General features: G+C 38.7%; 1 protein-coding gene across 1 annotated transcript in view; it reads left to right on the top strand.

Annotated features, from left to right (window-relative positions):
• The window catches only part of Plcxd3 (phosphatidylinositol specific phospholipase C X domain containing 3), a 147,912-nt gene that overhangs the window by 88,809 nt on the left and 42,439 nt on the right, over positions 1-16,664 (top strand). The window contains exon 2 of the mRNA XM_034523552.2: positions 3,384-4,092. Within this exon, the coding sequence (XP_034379443.1) occupies positions 3,384-4,092 (709 nt within the window). The remainder of the gene's footprint in view (positions 1-3,383; positions 4,093-16,664) is intronic.

Genomic DNA, 16,664 nt, shown 5'->3' with positions numbered 1-16,664 from the left:
AGCACCATTCTAAATAGAATTTAAAGACATTAAAATATTTCCTTTGGAAGAATCCCACACTAATGCATAGACTGTCTTTTGTAACAACTGATTTAACTCATTTTCCAAATAATGCTTATAAGATAAAGTAGCCCCGGTACATCACCCCAACACTTGCTTTTTATATACCAAAGGGCAACATAACCTAAAAAGAATACTGATGAAGGCATTAAAAATTTATTTTTTTTCTATGTAATTTTAATGGGTTTTGGTGTTAACGTTCTCTTATTTTGACCTCAATGATATAGTTCCCTTGAAGGTCAACAAACTACATCATTTTACAACTATTTTATATTTTCATATGATTTTTGCAATTGGTCATTTTCATGCCTTCTTCTATTAAAACGTATTTACTATGCTCTACATGGAGAATGGTGAAACTAAAGCCATGTTGAAAACTCGTGAAAGAAGATGAAATACTGGGGCTCTGCTCTTTCCTGAAGATATAAAGTTAATGGTTGCTGGGGGAAGTAGAAGCCCCCCCCCCTTTTTTTTTCAGCTTGAGTAGGATGTGCCTGTTCTTGTGAATAATCTTTATTCATGGTGCTATAGGCAGCTGTAATTAAATTCACACACATTTTAAAAACAAAGGAAAACAGAAAGGAAGGATGAAGGGTGTGGTAGAGGGAAGGAAAGAAGGAGGGAAGGAAGGACATGACATTGGAAGACTTGTAGAGAAGAAAGAAATATATGCAAGGATAGCAGGACAAGAAAGGAGACTAGATATGATCAAGATACACTGTATATACATATAAAAATGCAACAGTAAAAATTCAATTCATTGTCACGCATAAATAATATATAGTACTAAAAACTGAAGATACAGGAGAATCCTAAAGTGCTCATTTGTAGAATACGAAATCTACCTATATTTGCTTTTCATTCTGCCTGCTTCTCATTAGCATCTTTTATGTGCTTGGAGATATAGCCAGGATTTGCATCTTGTTTTTGTCATAAGTCTTTGTTGACTTTTCTAGAATATATGTGCTTATTTAACTATTTTGATTTTACATCATTTAATCATAATTCTTCCTAAGTTCATATTCTACTCTATGTATATTGATCTACAGTAGAATTTATTCAGCTTCTTCACTTAAATTAGGAATCAGAAACAGTTAGAAATAAATTCATATTAAGTAATTTAAATACCTATATGCTAGTGCTGGGTGCAAACTTCCAATTTTACTTATTCAGGAATGACTGAAATTTTCTTCCCATACTCTCAATTAAAGACGAATATATCATGTTGCTTGAGATTAAATTCAATACAGCATTTCAGTTTCTTTGGATTATCTTTTATTGTTTAGAAGTCTAAAAACTCTGATATATTCTCTGTTCTAAATCATAAACGTCATAGTTTTCTGAGTATCAAAGTACATTTTCAAATCATTTTCTGGCAGAATTTACCACAGTATCCAAAGTTGTTGCTCTTTGGTTTTTCTCTATGGACTCTGCAAAGGCGAATTGTTATATGCATGTATGGAGGCAGAGCACACAGAGGTACAGCTATAGAATGCAGTCAGGATAAATACTGCATTCACGGGAAAATGTGTAAAATAGATTATTTGACAAATTCCCTGAGAGGTTGCCTCCAAAGCATTAGAGGAGGGTGTGTCTGTGCATGTGTGTGTGTGTGTGTGTGTGTGTGTGTGTGTGTGAGAGAGAGAGAGAGAGAGAGAGAGAGAGAGAGAGAGAGAGAGAGAGAGAGAGAGTTTTAGGTTGGAGAATTCAAAGGTTTTCAAAAACAATCAGAGTCTTGTAGGACCTGTGTCAGAATAAAGGCAACTGAATGAACCCAGGAGAAGCTAAGTAGCAGATGGGGAAAAACAGCTCAGAGACAAGGTCATGAAAGTGAGAGAAAACATGTCAAAATTGGAAACCCATCTACTTTTTCTGATGTGTCAAACATCCAGGATACATGTATTCCATTTTAATGATTCAGTAATGATGACCAAGAACAAAAAAGATGATTTCAAGGATAAAACTCACCCTTGAAATCGTTTTCTTTATAGGTCCTGGTCACTTGTCAATGGCACTCTGTGCTTAGAAGCAAGTCATAAATATGTTGATCACTGCATTTATGAATCCTTAACACTCACAACTTCCCAAAAGTAGATAACTGAACAAATAGTGCTTGTTATCCAAACAAAGAAAATCTTATGAAATTGAGAATCAACTCTACAGAGAGGTTTTCTTGTTGAGAGAAAATATCTCTGAAGAATAGGGTCTATTGATTACTTTTAAAACAGTCAGTTGTATTAATTTTCAAAATAATTTTTCACTGTTTATTTAATATGTTAAAAAAAACATTTGGTCTCATTATAGTTCACAAGTACAAGGCCACAGACAAGGTGAGGAGTGAAATTAAAGGTGACAAGATGTATTATACTCTTAACTCTCCGTCTTCTATCTTACTATGTCACTTTTGCTTACCCAAATGTGTGAGGTGAAAGGTCATACTCCTATCATCCACCTGTGTAAAGGACTTCTTTATTCACCGAGACAGCCCTTGTATGTTTAGACCAACAGGAGCTGGTGTATTGGCTTTCTTGCTGCTATGACAAAATACTTTGTAAAAGCACCTTGAAGAATGGAGAATTTATTTTTCCCTCACAGTTTGAGGGTGAGTAACAGTGCAGGAGGTGTAATGAGCTATACCGAGCAGATGGAGCAGAGAGCAGCTGGTCATATGGCATCCACAGTTAGGCAGCGGCGAGGTGAATGCTGGTACACTAGCCTCTCCCTTTCCCTCTCCCCCATCTCCCTTTTTCTCTCCTCCTCCCCCTCCATCTCTCTCCCCTCCCTCTCCCTCTCCTTCTCTTCCTCCCCCCTCTCTCTCATTCAGTCTAGATTCCCCAACCACTAAATGGGACTGCCCATATTCTGAGTAAATCTTCTTGAAAACAGCTGTCTCTGAGAACATTCTCCTAGGTGATTTAAATCCCGTCCCATTGACAAGATGAACCATCAGAGATAGTAAGAGTGAAGACAGAGTATTTAGTCCTTATGAGTTCTCATATATCACACTTCATGAATTGTCACTTACACTGGCAATGTAGAAAGCCTATCTTTGGGAGTGTTGTAAGTTTATGTCAGAGTAGATGATTATGTGGGTCTTAGCATATTGATTTGAAGGAAATTATTCACTATGTTGCCAAAAGCTTTGATCAATTGAAGTATTTTCTCTCCTACACCAGGAGCCCACAATACATAGGCATTAAGTAAATATTGTTCTATAGTTCAGTTGACTCATTTGAGGGGAAAGTGAGTGCCTTTCAGGAGGGAAAGAAATGAATGTATGAAGGACTGAAAATTAACCACATTATGCCTTGTTGCTCTCCCAGGGTCTCATGATTCCTTCAGCTTCTACATCGATGAAGCTTCTCCAGTAGGCCCTGAGCAGCCAGAAACTGTCCAAAACTTTGTCTCTGTGTTTGGAACCGTAGCCAAGAAGCTGATGCGGAAATGGTTAGCCACTCAAACGATGAGCTTCACTGGTCAGCTGGGAGCTGGAATCCGTTACTTTGACCTTCGAATTTCCACCAAGCCCAGAGACCCAGACAATGAACTGTATTTTGCTCATGGCTTATTCAGTGCCAAAGTCAATGAGGGTCTTGAAGAGATCAATGCATTTCTCGCAGACCATCACAAAGAGGTAGTATTCTTGGACTTCAACCATTTTTATGGGATGCAGAAATATCACCATGAAAAACTGGTCCAAATGCTGAAAGACATCTATGGAAACAAAATGTGCCCAGCCATTTTTGCCCAGGAAGTGAGTCTAAAGTACTTATGGGAGAAGGACTATCAAGTATTGGTCTTCTACCACAGTCCAGTGGCGCTAGAAGTGCCCTTCCTCTGGCCTGGGCAGATGATGCCAGCACCCTGGGCAAACACGACAGACCCTGAGAAATTGATCCAGTTTCTTCAGGCATCCATCACTGAGAGAAGAAAGAAGGGCTCGTTTTTTATATCTCAGGTGGTGCTGACACCCAAAGCAAGCACTGTGGTCAAGGGTGTGGCAAGTGGCCTCAGAGAAACAATCACAGAAAGGTAAGTGCCCTTCAGAGAACAAGGAGAACTTCCCAGTAATCTAAACTCAAACTCATGAAGCACAAAAGTTATGAAGCTAAAACTCTTACCTATGTGCATTGGTTTGCTAGAGTAACACAGTACTGTAATTTTGTGCCTTAAGAGAGTTGGCTTCCCAAGGTTCTAGCAATGGCTGGCAGTTCTGGTCCCTTGCTTTATAGCTATTTCACCAACTGCACCTTTCTCACATGGTCTTTTTCCCATGAGCCTCCTTTTTTATATGGACACGATAATGCTCGCTTTGGATCTGCCTAGATTAATTCATCTCAAATTGATTAGTTCTGTATGTACCCTTTATCTAAATAAGGTCTTATTCCTAGGACTCCTTTATGTATTTGTGTGGCATTTCATACTTTAGAAGGATCTTCCTCTGTTTTTTGTAGTCTTTTTTTTATACATCAAATGCCATTTGATATATAACAACAATGAGAAGTAGATATTATCTTACAGATTAAAACTTTAGGTCCAGGAAAATCTAATACTTTCCCTTAGGCTTCCTTCTCAATGAAACAGATACTCAAACCGCATTCTCAAGTCACATCTGCTACACTATACATTACACATTCTGCCTTTTTAGAAAGGATTGCTCAGAGAGAGAGAGAGAGAGAGAGAGAGAGAGAGAGAGAGAGAGAGAGAACATGTCATTGGTCAAGAATAGCTAACACTATAAACCCATGATTACCTGTGAGGTATAATTTGAGACATCAACAAAGATCTCTGTAGCTTCCTCCTGTGAGAATTACAGCATCATCCAAAACCAGGAATATTACTTACTTTGGTTAAAATATTAAGTAATGTTAACATAAGAAGAGGGTATACACATTCTTTTCATATAATATATTTTTAATCTTTTAATTAATAGTTCAAATTGTGATAATGAGACAAAGGATGGATGATTTGATGAGAGTCAAAATCTTGTGTGAAAAGGTAGGAAAATGAGAAAAACTTTGAAGTAAAAGAGTTAGGGTGACCCTGTAGTATCATGTGTCATGTGGATAGTAACAGTCAGAGGAGCTACAGTAGAAGACAAGAATATAGCTGAATATAGATATTTTAGCTAAGCTACAGAGAACTTTATCCTGAGAGTGATGAAGAGCCAGCTGTTGATGCTCAGATGTGCATTGTTAGTAATTGATGCAGGTGGCAAGATAAATAGAGAGTAACTGGGTAAGCTGTTAGACCAGTTTTAGCAAGATAGTCCACACTAAGTGAAGTAAGAAAAACTTGGAAGGGGATGGTATGCTCCAGTGACTAGTTATCTCTGTGCTGTGGATGAGAGAAGTAAGGATGAGGTTTCTAATTGACAAGCAAAATGGAGAACCATTGTGTTCAGAAACTGAAAACACTGGGTAGGAAAAAGGAGACCATGCAGTTAGAGTCGTGCTCAATTTGAAAGCCATTTAAAGCATGCAAGTAGATGTAGCCAACTGAGCATTAAAAATTACAAGCCAACTTATTTGGGGCTATTGGCACTTAGGGAAGGCGAGAGCCACAGATCACCAGAGTGAAAGCAGTCTTCCTTGCAGCATCAAAACTTTCCTCTGCCCTTCACTTACTACCTGGGATGTCTCCATGCTCTGAGATTGAAATGCAATCTCAAAGCATCCATTCTACACACACACCACTGTAATCCCTTCCCTCTTGTTTCCTGTAATGTCTTCCTTTCTTCTCCTAAGACTCCAGCCTCAGTACTGCTGCATTGTTTGATAGATGAGTGATCCCTCATGATCTGTCCATGTACTCCACTGCTCCAGGTTCAGTTTCTACGATGATTTTTAGATATTGCTGAAGATCTATGGCAATAAGAGAAATTGCAAAATCATATATATATATATATATAAATTGAAAACAGAACTTCAGCTTTTGTCTGTAATTTTTCAACATATTTTTATTGATTCTTTGGAAATTTCACATCATGCATCCCAATCACACTTATTTTCCAGTCCTTCCATGTCCGCCCCTTCCCTTGGTCTCTCTGTAATTTTACATCTTCTGGATATCTCTCCTGATGACTTTGTACCTCGGCCAGCCATTCTCTGGTGGAGTCCTCTCTCCTTCCTATCCTTGGTGGTCTCACCGCTTTCCTGCCTTCCACAGCCTACTGATGAAGGCTAAACTCACCACGTTCCGTCAACATATTCACCAAGTCAAGACAGTATTTTATCTACTAGCACAACTTTCCGCTGATATTAATTGATCTGATGAATGACTCCTTGCCCTCTCAAATCAGGAAGCAAAAGAGTACAGACAAGAATGTGCTACTTTAGTAATTGTATCCCATAAAGGCTCCAGACTTCGAGAAAACCCTGTGATTTCACTGGAAATGGAGAAGAAACAGAGAAAGTCCCAGCGTGAGCTGACCCCACCTGTTGCCATTCTGCCTCCATCTTAGAGGGAAGAACCTAAGCCCTTAACTTTTCTATTTTAGGAATGACACAAGTCTCCTATAAGCTCTTCGAGTGCACAAGACTACAGCCATTTCAACATACAATTTTCTATTTAGGAACATTTACCCATGCTAAAAGACTGATTTGTATTTTGGCCAAGAGCCATTCCATGATTGTCCATGTAGGAAAATTACCCTTGAAAAGCCACAAAGAATTCACTAACAGAGTGAATGGCTTTCGTTTTCTTATTATGGCATTTGATATACTTGGGAAGCTTCTGAGTCGTACTTAAAACAACTCTCTGGCTATTTATGCTCTGGCATGTTTCTACTAACATAGAACTTGTAGAGTAAAAACAATGAAATGTTAAGAAAGTTCTGAAAATTCTACTTCCACAGCTCTTCCCAGAATCACAATGTACATTACCATATAAATGACACTTGCAAATATTTTATTAAAGAATCTGATTTAAAATTAACTGAAAGTATTTTCCACATACTATTTTTGAGATAATACTGAATAATAGCCGATGAAATTAATTGTGAACTGTCGTCAGCCATCTGTTTTAGCTCAGTAGCTCTCACTTGTTTGAGGCTGATATATATGAAATAGTAGAGCTGTGCTGAGAGAGAGAGAGAGAGAGAGAGAGAGAGAGAGAGAGAGAGAGAGAGAGAGAGAGAGAGAGAGAGAAATAAGCATGGAAAACAGCAGGAAGAGAATTTTAAACAGATAGGAAGACTTTAGAAGTCTGATACTTTTTGACAGGTCCTTACCCAGGCTTAACTGTCATCTGCCCTGCTCTACCAATAACACCCTTAATTAAACCTATATTATAGCCTAGTGGACTTTAATTTTGCTTCAAACGAAGAAGAAAAGGGAAAAAGGGATTTTTAAAAGAGGATCCTATAAATAGAAAGTATCTGCCTTGTATCCTGGCCGTCATACAAGTGCTGTGAGCATTCTGCAACTGTGCTTGGCCTGACACATTCTAAAGTCACCTGCATTTTACATGTGGGCATCACTGTATCGAGTGTTAACGTGTTATGTGAAGTCTGGGATTTTGCTTTGTTACCTTTGGAATGGAGTCAGAGCGGGGACAGGGGATGCTCTAGCTTTCTGAACAGAACACAATAGGAAAAAAGGTCTCTTTCTGCCCTTGACTACTGGCTAGCGAAGGCAATTTGCTGCCATCTAAAAGAGGGTGTGGAAAAATTTTTTTACTGTCTTTTCTTCAGATCATATGAAGAATCCTAAAAAGAAATTAATTTTTTTCAACTACCCTCTTGAATTTTTTGCGGAGATTATTCATGCCAAAAGTTCCAAATTATAACCAAAAGACGTAATGAACTTTTCTGTGACCAAAAAAAAAAAAAAAAAAAAAAAAAAAAAAGTCACCACGTGGTCGCCAGGCCTGGGGGCTTAAGTATCCACAGCCAAAATTAGAAGTTTGAGCTGAATCCTGCATTTAAATAGCTTGTTTCACTACAGTTCTAAAAATTCTTTCTAGTATTTTGGCTAACAAACTCCCAAATATCTAATTGTAGAGCTAATAGTTAGGGTCGTAAGTGGCTTTCAGGGAAAGCAAATCCACGCTGGATTTAAGGACCTCAGCTTTCAGTCTGGCCATCACTTCTAAATACTACAGATGTTTTTCCCACACTTCACCAATGCCAAAAGACACAGACTTTTATTTCTTAAAGACCTATTTTTAATTTATTTTTCAAACACCAGCTTTTGCACCTCACCCCCACGGAATTCACACATTCTTAAAATGAAGGTGTGTGTCTTGGTCAATTCTTTTCCTAATATGTGGAACTTTATTAAACTACTGGGATTTTGCTGTTGTTGTTGTTGGTTTTTTTTTTTAAGCAAATACCACTTGTTAGATTTTTAGGAGACAATGTATCTTTGTAAGTAAATTAAATTAATATTGTTCAACACGTTGTATCATTATAATAATCATACTGTTTCATCAGTTGCCTTAAGGTCACTTCTAGTTTATCCCATACTAATTATTTACATGAATTATTGGATTTAGAATTCATAAAATCTCTCACATCAAGGTGTTATTGCCTTACCATATTCAAAATGGGAGAAATAAGTATTAGAAGTGTTAGACAATTTCTGCTCATAGTGCAACTAAAAAGGGGAAATTCAAGATTTAACCCCAGGCTGCTATATTTATTAATTTCTGTTTGTATTCCTATTCTGCTTTGAACATCATATTTTATGTGTGTGGCAGTAGACAGTCTTAAAATCGCTGTATTATCTTTCTGTTAACTGGAAGTTCTAAAATGTGACTGCAATTCTGTTTAGATTTCATTAAAGGATAATATGGAAACCAAATTAGGCAGCATATTCAAGTGGACTAGGTTCAATTTAGTATTTATCTATTGAGGACTTATCTATTATCTTATTGAGGATTTATCTATTGAGGTGTGAGCTTTATTAAAATTGGTAAGATACCATTGTTATGATCACACGTTAAATGTTTGAAATAGAATATTCATAACTTACATAGAAAGTGCATAATAGTGAGAGAAGTAGAGATCAAAACTTATAGATTTATAGGAATGATGCCTGGTACCCGGGATTGCTTTGATTTAGCTTTAAAAAGATGGGATGTCATTTTGATGAGCAGAGATATTTAGGAGGTGGCTACACAGGCTGAGGAATCAGAAAGAACAAAGTACAGACCCAGAACATTTTGGAGAAAAAAAATAGAATTGATCACTATAGAGTGATGTAAATAGAACACAGAAGATAAGGGGATAGGTTATCTAATATTACTGGACCATCTAGGTTTGCTAATTGGTGCTGAGGAGAGTTAGACTCCTATCCTTACATACAGATGGAGGAGGTAGATCTGCTTGAGTACCGGATCTCAAGAAGATGGCTCAGGTTCTTGAGAGAAAAAGTCTGGGACTGTACAATTGGTAAGAGAAGACTACATCTTAAGAGGGAGAAAACTAGTTTAAATTTGCAAATTTTTCTAATTCTCTGAGAAGATCAATGGAGATGTAAAAAAAAAAATTGTCTAAAATGTAGTCACTCCAATCGGAGCATTAAGGCATCATCTTATACAGTAGTTTTACTGCTAAAAATGAATAGGTTAATTATGCTTTATACATCAATAAAATTTATGAGAAGAATAAAAGCACAGTAAGCTGGAAAACAAAGAACATGGAAAATGGGTCTAGGGAAACCGAAAAGAACATCTTGTGACTAAGTTTAATCGAATTGTATTTTAATACAATTATTAAAGGGAATTGAATTTAATACAATTATTAAAGAGAATTAAAGGGAAATGAATGGTCAGATCAGATCTAGAACTCAGTGAGAAAAATAACTCAGATATGCAGGTTGGCTGAAGATGGGAAAAACTAAAGCTATGCTCACTTCTACTAGTTCAAAGGGGGGAAACAGTAGGTTCTGGGAAGAAAATTCTGAGTAAGAAATGTTAGCATAGAATGACTTGGGTTCTACTGGGAGTGCTGCCCATTGAAATCCTAGAAAACCATTCATAGCATCAGACAAACACATCCCTTAAAATACAGAAAATGGGCAGTTCTGATTATTAAATCCCAATCAACAGGCTCCCTGACTGTGATGTAAAATTTCCAGGTTGCTGTTCTATGCCCAACTGAGCAAACATGGGGAAGGTGACTTTAATTACTGAGCTGCTGCAATGTGCTAGGGACTTTGTTGTATGAATTGCATGAATTGTGTCCATTGAACCCTTCGTACCAACCCGGGTATCAGTAGCTATACACTGTGGATATATTTATAATCACAGCATGTGGAAGGTAGAGAAATAATATCATGTAACTGGCCAACCTGGGCTAAACGTTGAGCATTTAATCTAAATTAACCATCAAGACAAAGAACACAACTAAAATACAAGTTAAAAAGCAAAGAAAGAAGAGAAGTGAAGAAATAGAAAGTAGGTAATATTGAATCCATTAGCAATAAAAATTTGAGACTAGGTTTCTAGTGCCTTAACCCAAATTTTCATACTGAATATCCCATAATTAGGGCTTGAGCGATGACTCAGTTGTTAAAAGCCCTGGATGCTCTTTTAGAGAACCTGAGTTTGATTCTCAGTACCCACAGCAACTCGCACCCATCTGTAACGCCAGTTCAGGGGATCCTGACATCCTCTCTAGTCTCTGCAGGCACTGCATGTATGTGGTGCTCATAGACTTTTGCAGGCAGACCATTCCCATACGTATAAAATAAAAATAAGCAATACTTTTTAAATGCCATAATTAACAAATTAGGATTATTATATGGGTCAGTTTTACCGCCACTTCAGTCTTTATTCTTGCAAATCTGTACAGCTTAGCACTAAAGGTGTGTTAATATATTGTCTGTTTACATTAGGAAGCAAATGCTTGGGGGGGGCATTTTAAATGTGGGTTGGGTGAAGCCATGAGGAAAGGGGGTCTGAAGTGAGTGACATAGGGTTCTGGCATGGGGCCACTGGAGATTACTTATATATAAGAACAATAGGAAGGAAACTTTGAGATGATTGAGTTTAATCTCTTTTTTTTGCCTTGTATCCATTTTCTAGTTAACATTTTCTGACTTAGTAAGAAAATTAAGACCAAAATAAATACTAAAGCAATTGCCCCAAGTCTTAGAACCAACAGGCACCCAAGATGAGATTAAAATCCAAGTCTCTAGGTTCCAGAACAGACACCCCCATGGAAGTACTATGGCCAGAGAAGGAACAAGAAATTCAGGGAAGGCCAGAAAACATCATGGTACAGAAACCACCTGGAATGGATAAGCTAGTTATCAGTCTGCACATAATATAGTGTTCTGGATGTCTTCCTTAGCAGACCCAAGATGGGGTCTGATGATCGGTGGATCAATTTTTACAGGGCAGACTTTCTCTGGGTTCTCTAGTTCTGTGCCATGAAGCTAGTAGACACATCTGCATCTTTTTTTGTCCAGTGGAAACACAACCCAGCTTTGAGCCTTCTGCTGTTCTATTTACAGTTTATTGTCTGGAAGCTATTCAGTGACACTATTAAACTTCTTAACTGCATTTTGAAGCCAAGAAAAGCCTTACCAAGCGGCTGAGTCTAAGAATGGCTCCAAGTCAGCTGCAAAGTGACATGAGGCAGTGGTAACCACATGATGAGCAGCTTGTGGTCACTACCCCCTAACCAGGACTTGCCCTCAGATAAATCAGAAGAGTCACTAGTAACAGATTTTCTATTCAGCAGGACAATGGTGTCTCCTCAGTTGCATATGTCTAAGGAGCAAGAAAATTAATGGCATTGTGGAAAAGCATTGAAGATTCATTTCATATATGAAATGTTATTAGGATTGCAGTATTAGTTCCACATGTATTTTAAGAAATTTATGGTCAGAAAAATGAGATATTTTACTTTGGTACTGAAGCCAGTGCTGGGGTCAATTCATACCCTAGAATTTGTTTGAACCAGTATAAATGGACAATAAAGGAAGGTCCAGAAAGCTATCCTTCCCCAGCTCTGAGCTTGGCAATTTGGAACATGTTTATAGTGACATTGTTAAAATGCTGATTTCTCAATGCCTCCCTCAGAGACTGATTCAACAGTCTGTGACTCAAAGACTGCCATTTTTAAGACTCAAGTGAGCCCGCATAATGTATTATTCACTTTGAGTAGCGTTGCTCGTGACTCTAGACAAGCTGTACTTAAGCCCGTCATTAAATCTGGGGCTAACCTATCTCCACACCCACGATGGTCTTCCTCTGTAGAATCAGGTAGTTCTCCCATGAACTGAAGTCATTATTTCTTTCCTCACAAGATCCCAATTTAAGGTTCTTTTGTTGGGTCTGTCACTCAGGAGAAAACACGTGTAAGTGATTTCCAAACCTCAGCCATTTTCTATTGGCACTATCTCTTTTATGCCATCAGCTTGATCCCAGGGTTATTATGAAGATATAAGCACAAGGAAATGGCTTCTCTGAGGAATCCTTGTTCCCCTCTTCTAAAAATCACATTTATTCTCATGCCGGGAGCTTAGTAATTTCCAGACTCACTTGTTTCCACTGCATCAATTAATATTTTGGCTCTTTGCATTCCACTTGTTCCTAAGATGATTTCAAGTAATATGAAGAAGAAGAAGAAGGAGAAGGAGAAGGAGAGGGAGGGGGAGGGGGAGGGGGAGGGGGAGGGGGAGGGGGAGGGGGAGGGGGAGGGGGAGGGGGAGGGGGAGGGGGAGGAGGAGGAGGAGGAGGAGGAGGAGGAGAAGAAGAAGAAGAAGAAGAAGAAGAAGAAGAAGAAGAAGAAGAAGAAGAAGAAGAAGAAGAAGAAGAAGAAGAAGAAGAAGAAAGAGAGAGAGAGAGGAAGGAAGGAAGGAAGGAAGGAAGGAAGGAAGGAAGAAAGAAAGAAAGAAAGAAAGAAAGAAAGAAAGAAAGAAAGAAAGAAAGAAAGAAAGAAAGAAAAGAAAGAGAAGCAGGATGGGATGGGCAAGAAAGTGTTGTTATTACTGAAAACATCTCACCCTAAGACTTTGTGACTTAAAGTGGCTTCAGCATGGATCTTTTATGGTATGGAAGAAAGGGTTATCTGTAAAAATCTTCGATTTAGCCTAAGAAAAATTGAACATTAAGAAAATAAGATGGGCAGTGGTGGCGCATGCCTTTAATCCCAGCACTTGGGAGGCAGAGGCAGGCAGATTTCTGAGTTTGAAGGCCAGCCTGGTCTACAGAGTGAGTTCCAGGATAGCCAGGGCTATACAGAGAAATGTTGTCAAACAAACAAACAAACAAACAAAAAAACCCAACAACAACAAAAAATAAGAGTTCTTTCTCTTCCATTCAGCTGATGGTAACATAGACAACTTAAATTGTCTCCATCAGCAAAGTCAAAGACTGCAAGGGATTCTAAGCTATTGGGAAGTCAGATCTAGTCAATTTATATGATGTGGATATTTGTGGATATGAGAGAAGTACAGATATGGAGAGAGAGATTATAACATGTGATGGAGGGTTGCATACTTTAGTAAGCCTTGCCAGATCCCATTTTTCTTATGTGGAATTCCTGGGCCAATTGAGTTCAACATGGAAAAGAAACTAGCCTAATATATAACTCTAATTCTCTCTAGAATAAAAATATGACATATACATGTATATACAGATTATATAGCTGTAGATGATACAGATATAGACATATAGAGAGAGTTACATAAACAACAGAGATAAAGAGATATTACAAAACACTCAGCAGAAGTAGGTTGATGGGGTACAGAAAGAATAAAGAATGTAAGTTTCTAGGAAGTACGATACTTCATGAAGTAAATTGTAACTCAGCTGTTGGGTACTTCATTCTGCAAGTACGGTGTTAGGGAGATTTATTCAGGATCATATTCATTTGGGATCTATTACTTGTACAAAGCAAGCTATATTTTATTTAAGAGAACTATATCTGGCCCTCTCAGGTTACACTGTGAGCCATGAAAAAAGACTCCTTCAGGTCTTCAGTACAGCTTGTTCTTTCTACTTCATGTAGACAGACCTCTCGAAGTGGGTCACAAGACCATTCAGTTGAAAATTCATCTAAGGTGTGACAAATTCATTCTAGCAAGAACCAAATTTTAAACTGTAGTGTGAAAGGGCAAAGAAATTCTGCAATTATCCTTTAGAGAATATTTCTCAGCTTTTAATGTATAGTTGAACATGCTGGCATTATTACTTGCTGCAGTGAGGGTGAGCATGTCACAGGAGGGACCATGAGACACCAACTAAGAGGATGTAGGCACCCGATACAAAATGGGGCCCTGGATGGACAACGATAGGGAAGACTTAAGAACATTTACGTCTAGTCTTATTGCGTCTTATTATGCTGTGTGTCTTACTTAGTATTTGCATTGCTGTGAAGAGACACCATGACCAAGGCAACTCTTATAAGAACAACATTTATTGGGACTGGCTTACAGGTTCAGAGATTCAATCTACTATCATTAAGGCAGGAGCAGGATGGCATCCTTGCCTCCAAACTCTCCATGTCTGATGTCAAAGCACTCTTCAAACCTCCAACTCCTTTTTCATCTTTGTTGACTGCAACAAACTTCTTTCTCCTGGGCTGTTTTCAATAGCTGTTAACAGCTTTCCTTGGCAGGTAGCCCATTACCCCACAGCTCTGGCATCTTTAACATCTTGGGGGTCTTCGAGGAAACTTCAACTGCACAGCTTCTCCAACAGGCTTGGGTCAGTTCTCCCAGCTGCCCTCTGAGGCACTGTTGGCTGTGGTTGACTCCACTCCAATGCTGCTGCTGTTTTGGGTGGTCATCCTATGGTACTGGCATCTCCAATATACTGGGGTGTTCTGCTGCAACTGGGCTTCTTCATGGTGTCAAGACTCATCTTCCTTGCATGACCCATTTAGTCATGGGTCATCAACTGCAATTGAGGCTGTATCTTCACCAATAGCATTCCCTGGCCTCTCACAGTGCCAAGCCTCAGTTGTTCTTCATGACCCCTTTATGCCTTCAAAACCAGTACCACCTAGATGATTCCTATACATTACCAAGTACAGTTGCAGCAGAAGGTACAACCTTGGCTATATATGGAACATAGCTTCTTTGTATTCTCAAAAAAATACTTTCCAGAAGTAGTTACCTTCTCTTGATTATAAAAACCAGAGACAAATGGCTGAAACTGCCAAGTTTGTCTGCTTGCTGGGGCTGGAACATGGTCCCCTTGTTATATTACATTATCTCCAGCTTTCTGTTTTCCAATGGTTTCCTTCCCTGCTTAAACATAGCTATCCTGGAACTTGCTCTGTAGACTAAACTTGAACTCAGAGATCTGCATGGCTCTGTCTCCTGAATACTGGGATTAAAGGGGTATACCACTACTCCAGGGCCTAAGTTTTTCTTTACCTCAAATTTGTTCTGTACTAGGCTGGCCTTGAATTCAGGTATCTGCTTGCCTCAATCTCCTGGGATTAAAGGCTTGTACTACCATGTCTGTACATAAATTTATCTGGGTGGGATCTTGCCCCAAAGTCACTACTTTCTTAATCTGTTTATCTTCTCAAATACAGGATTTAGCTCCATTACACATTCTGGTGCTCCCCTAATACGTGAATCATAAACTTTGTATTTTTCCTTTCTCCCCTTGCTCCTTTTCAATAAAACACTCCTTATAAGAGCGAACTTTAATAATAACCACACAACAAAATTTATGCTAGGCTGTTTTGAGACTTCCTTTGTCAAAGCAATTAATATAAACTCCTTTACCTTAACCTCAGATAGACTCTTCAGATAAGGATGAAAAGCAGACACAGTCTTCACTAAAATACCACAGCAGTCTCTTGGCCACATATTAAAATCCTTCTCCTTTGAAACCTCTAGAGCCAGGCTTCCAAGTTCGAATCATCCTCAGCAACAAAGTCTTCTATATTCCTACTAGGTTGGCCCACTAAGCCCTACTTAAAGCATTTCACTGCATTCCAAATCTAAAGTTCAAAAATCCACATTCTTCCTAGCAAAAGCATGGTCAGCCCTACTGCAGCCATACCCCAGTCCCTGGTAGAAACTTCTGTCTTAGTTAGGTTTTGCATTGCTGTAAAGAGACACCATGACCAAGGCAACTCTTATAAGAACAACATTTATTGGGGCTGGCTTACAGGTTCAGAGGTTCAATCCATTAGTATCAAGGCAAGAACATGGCAGCACCCCAGCAGGCATGATGCAAGAGAAGCTGAGAGCTCATCTTGTTCTGAAGGCAAACAGGAGAAGGCTGTCTTCCAGGTAGCTAGGACCAAGGTCTTAAAGCCCACATCCAGAATGACACACTTCCTCCACCAAGGTCACACCTACTCCAACAAGGTCACACCTCCTAATAGTGACACTCCCTGGGCCAAGCATATTCAAACAACCACAGTTTGTTAGGTTGATATCCCTTGGAAGCCTGACCTTTGGTGAAGAGAAAAAGAAGAGCAGGAGATCTGGGAAAGGGGAGAAGTGTGGAGGATGGGACTTGAGAGGGGGGGAGGGAGAAGAGTCTGAAGTCAGGATGTATTGTATGCATGAAAAGTAGATTAAAAAAGAAAAAAGAAAGAAAGAAAAATACAGGATCTCTCTAGGTCAATAAAAAAAAATAAGCAAGGACAATTCCATAACTGGGTATCTCAATAAATCTTA

The sequence above is a fragment of the Arvicanthis niloticus genome, chromosome 19 (assembly GCF_011762505.2).
Source record: "Arvicanthis niloticus isolate mArvNil1 chromosome 19, mArvNil1.pat.X, whole genome shotgun sequence".
Taxonomy (NCBI): domain Eukaryota; kingdom Metazoa; phylum Chordata; class Mammalia; order Rodentia; family Muridae; genus Arvicanthis; species Arvicanthis niloticus.
Note: the sequence above shows the minus strand (reverse complement) of the source record. Positions and strands in the feature narration are given on the sequence as shown.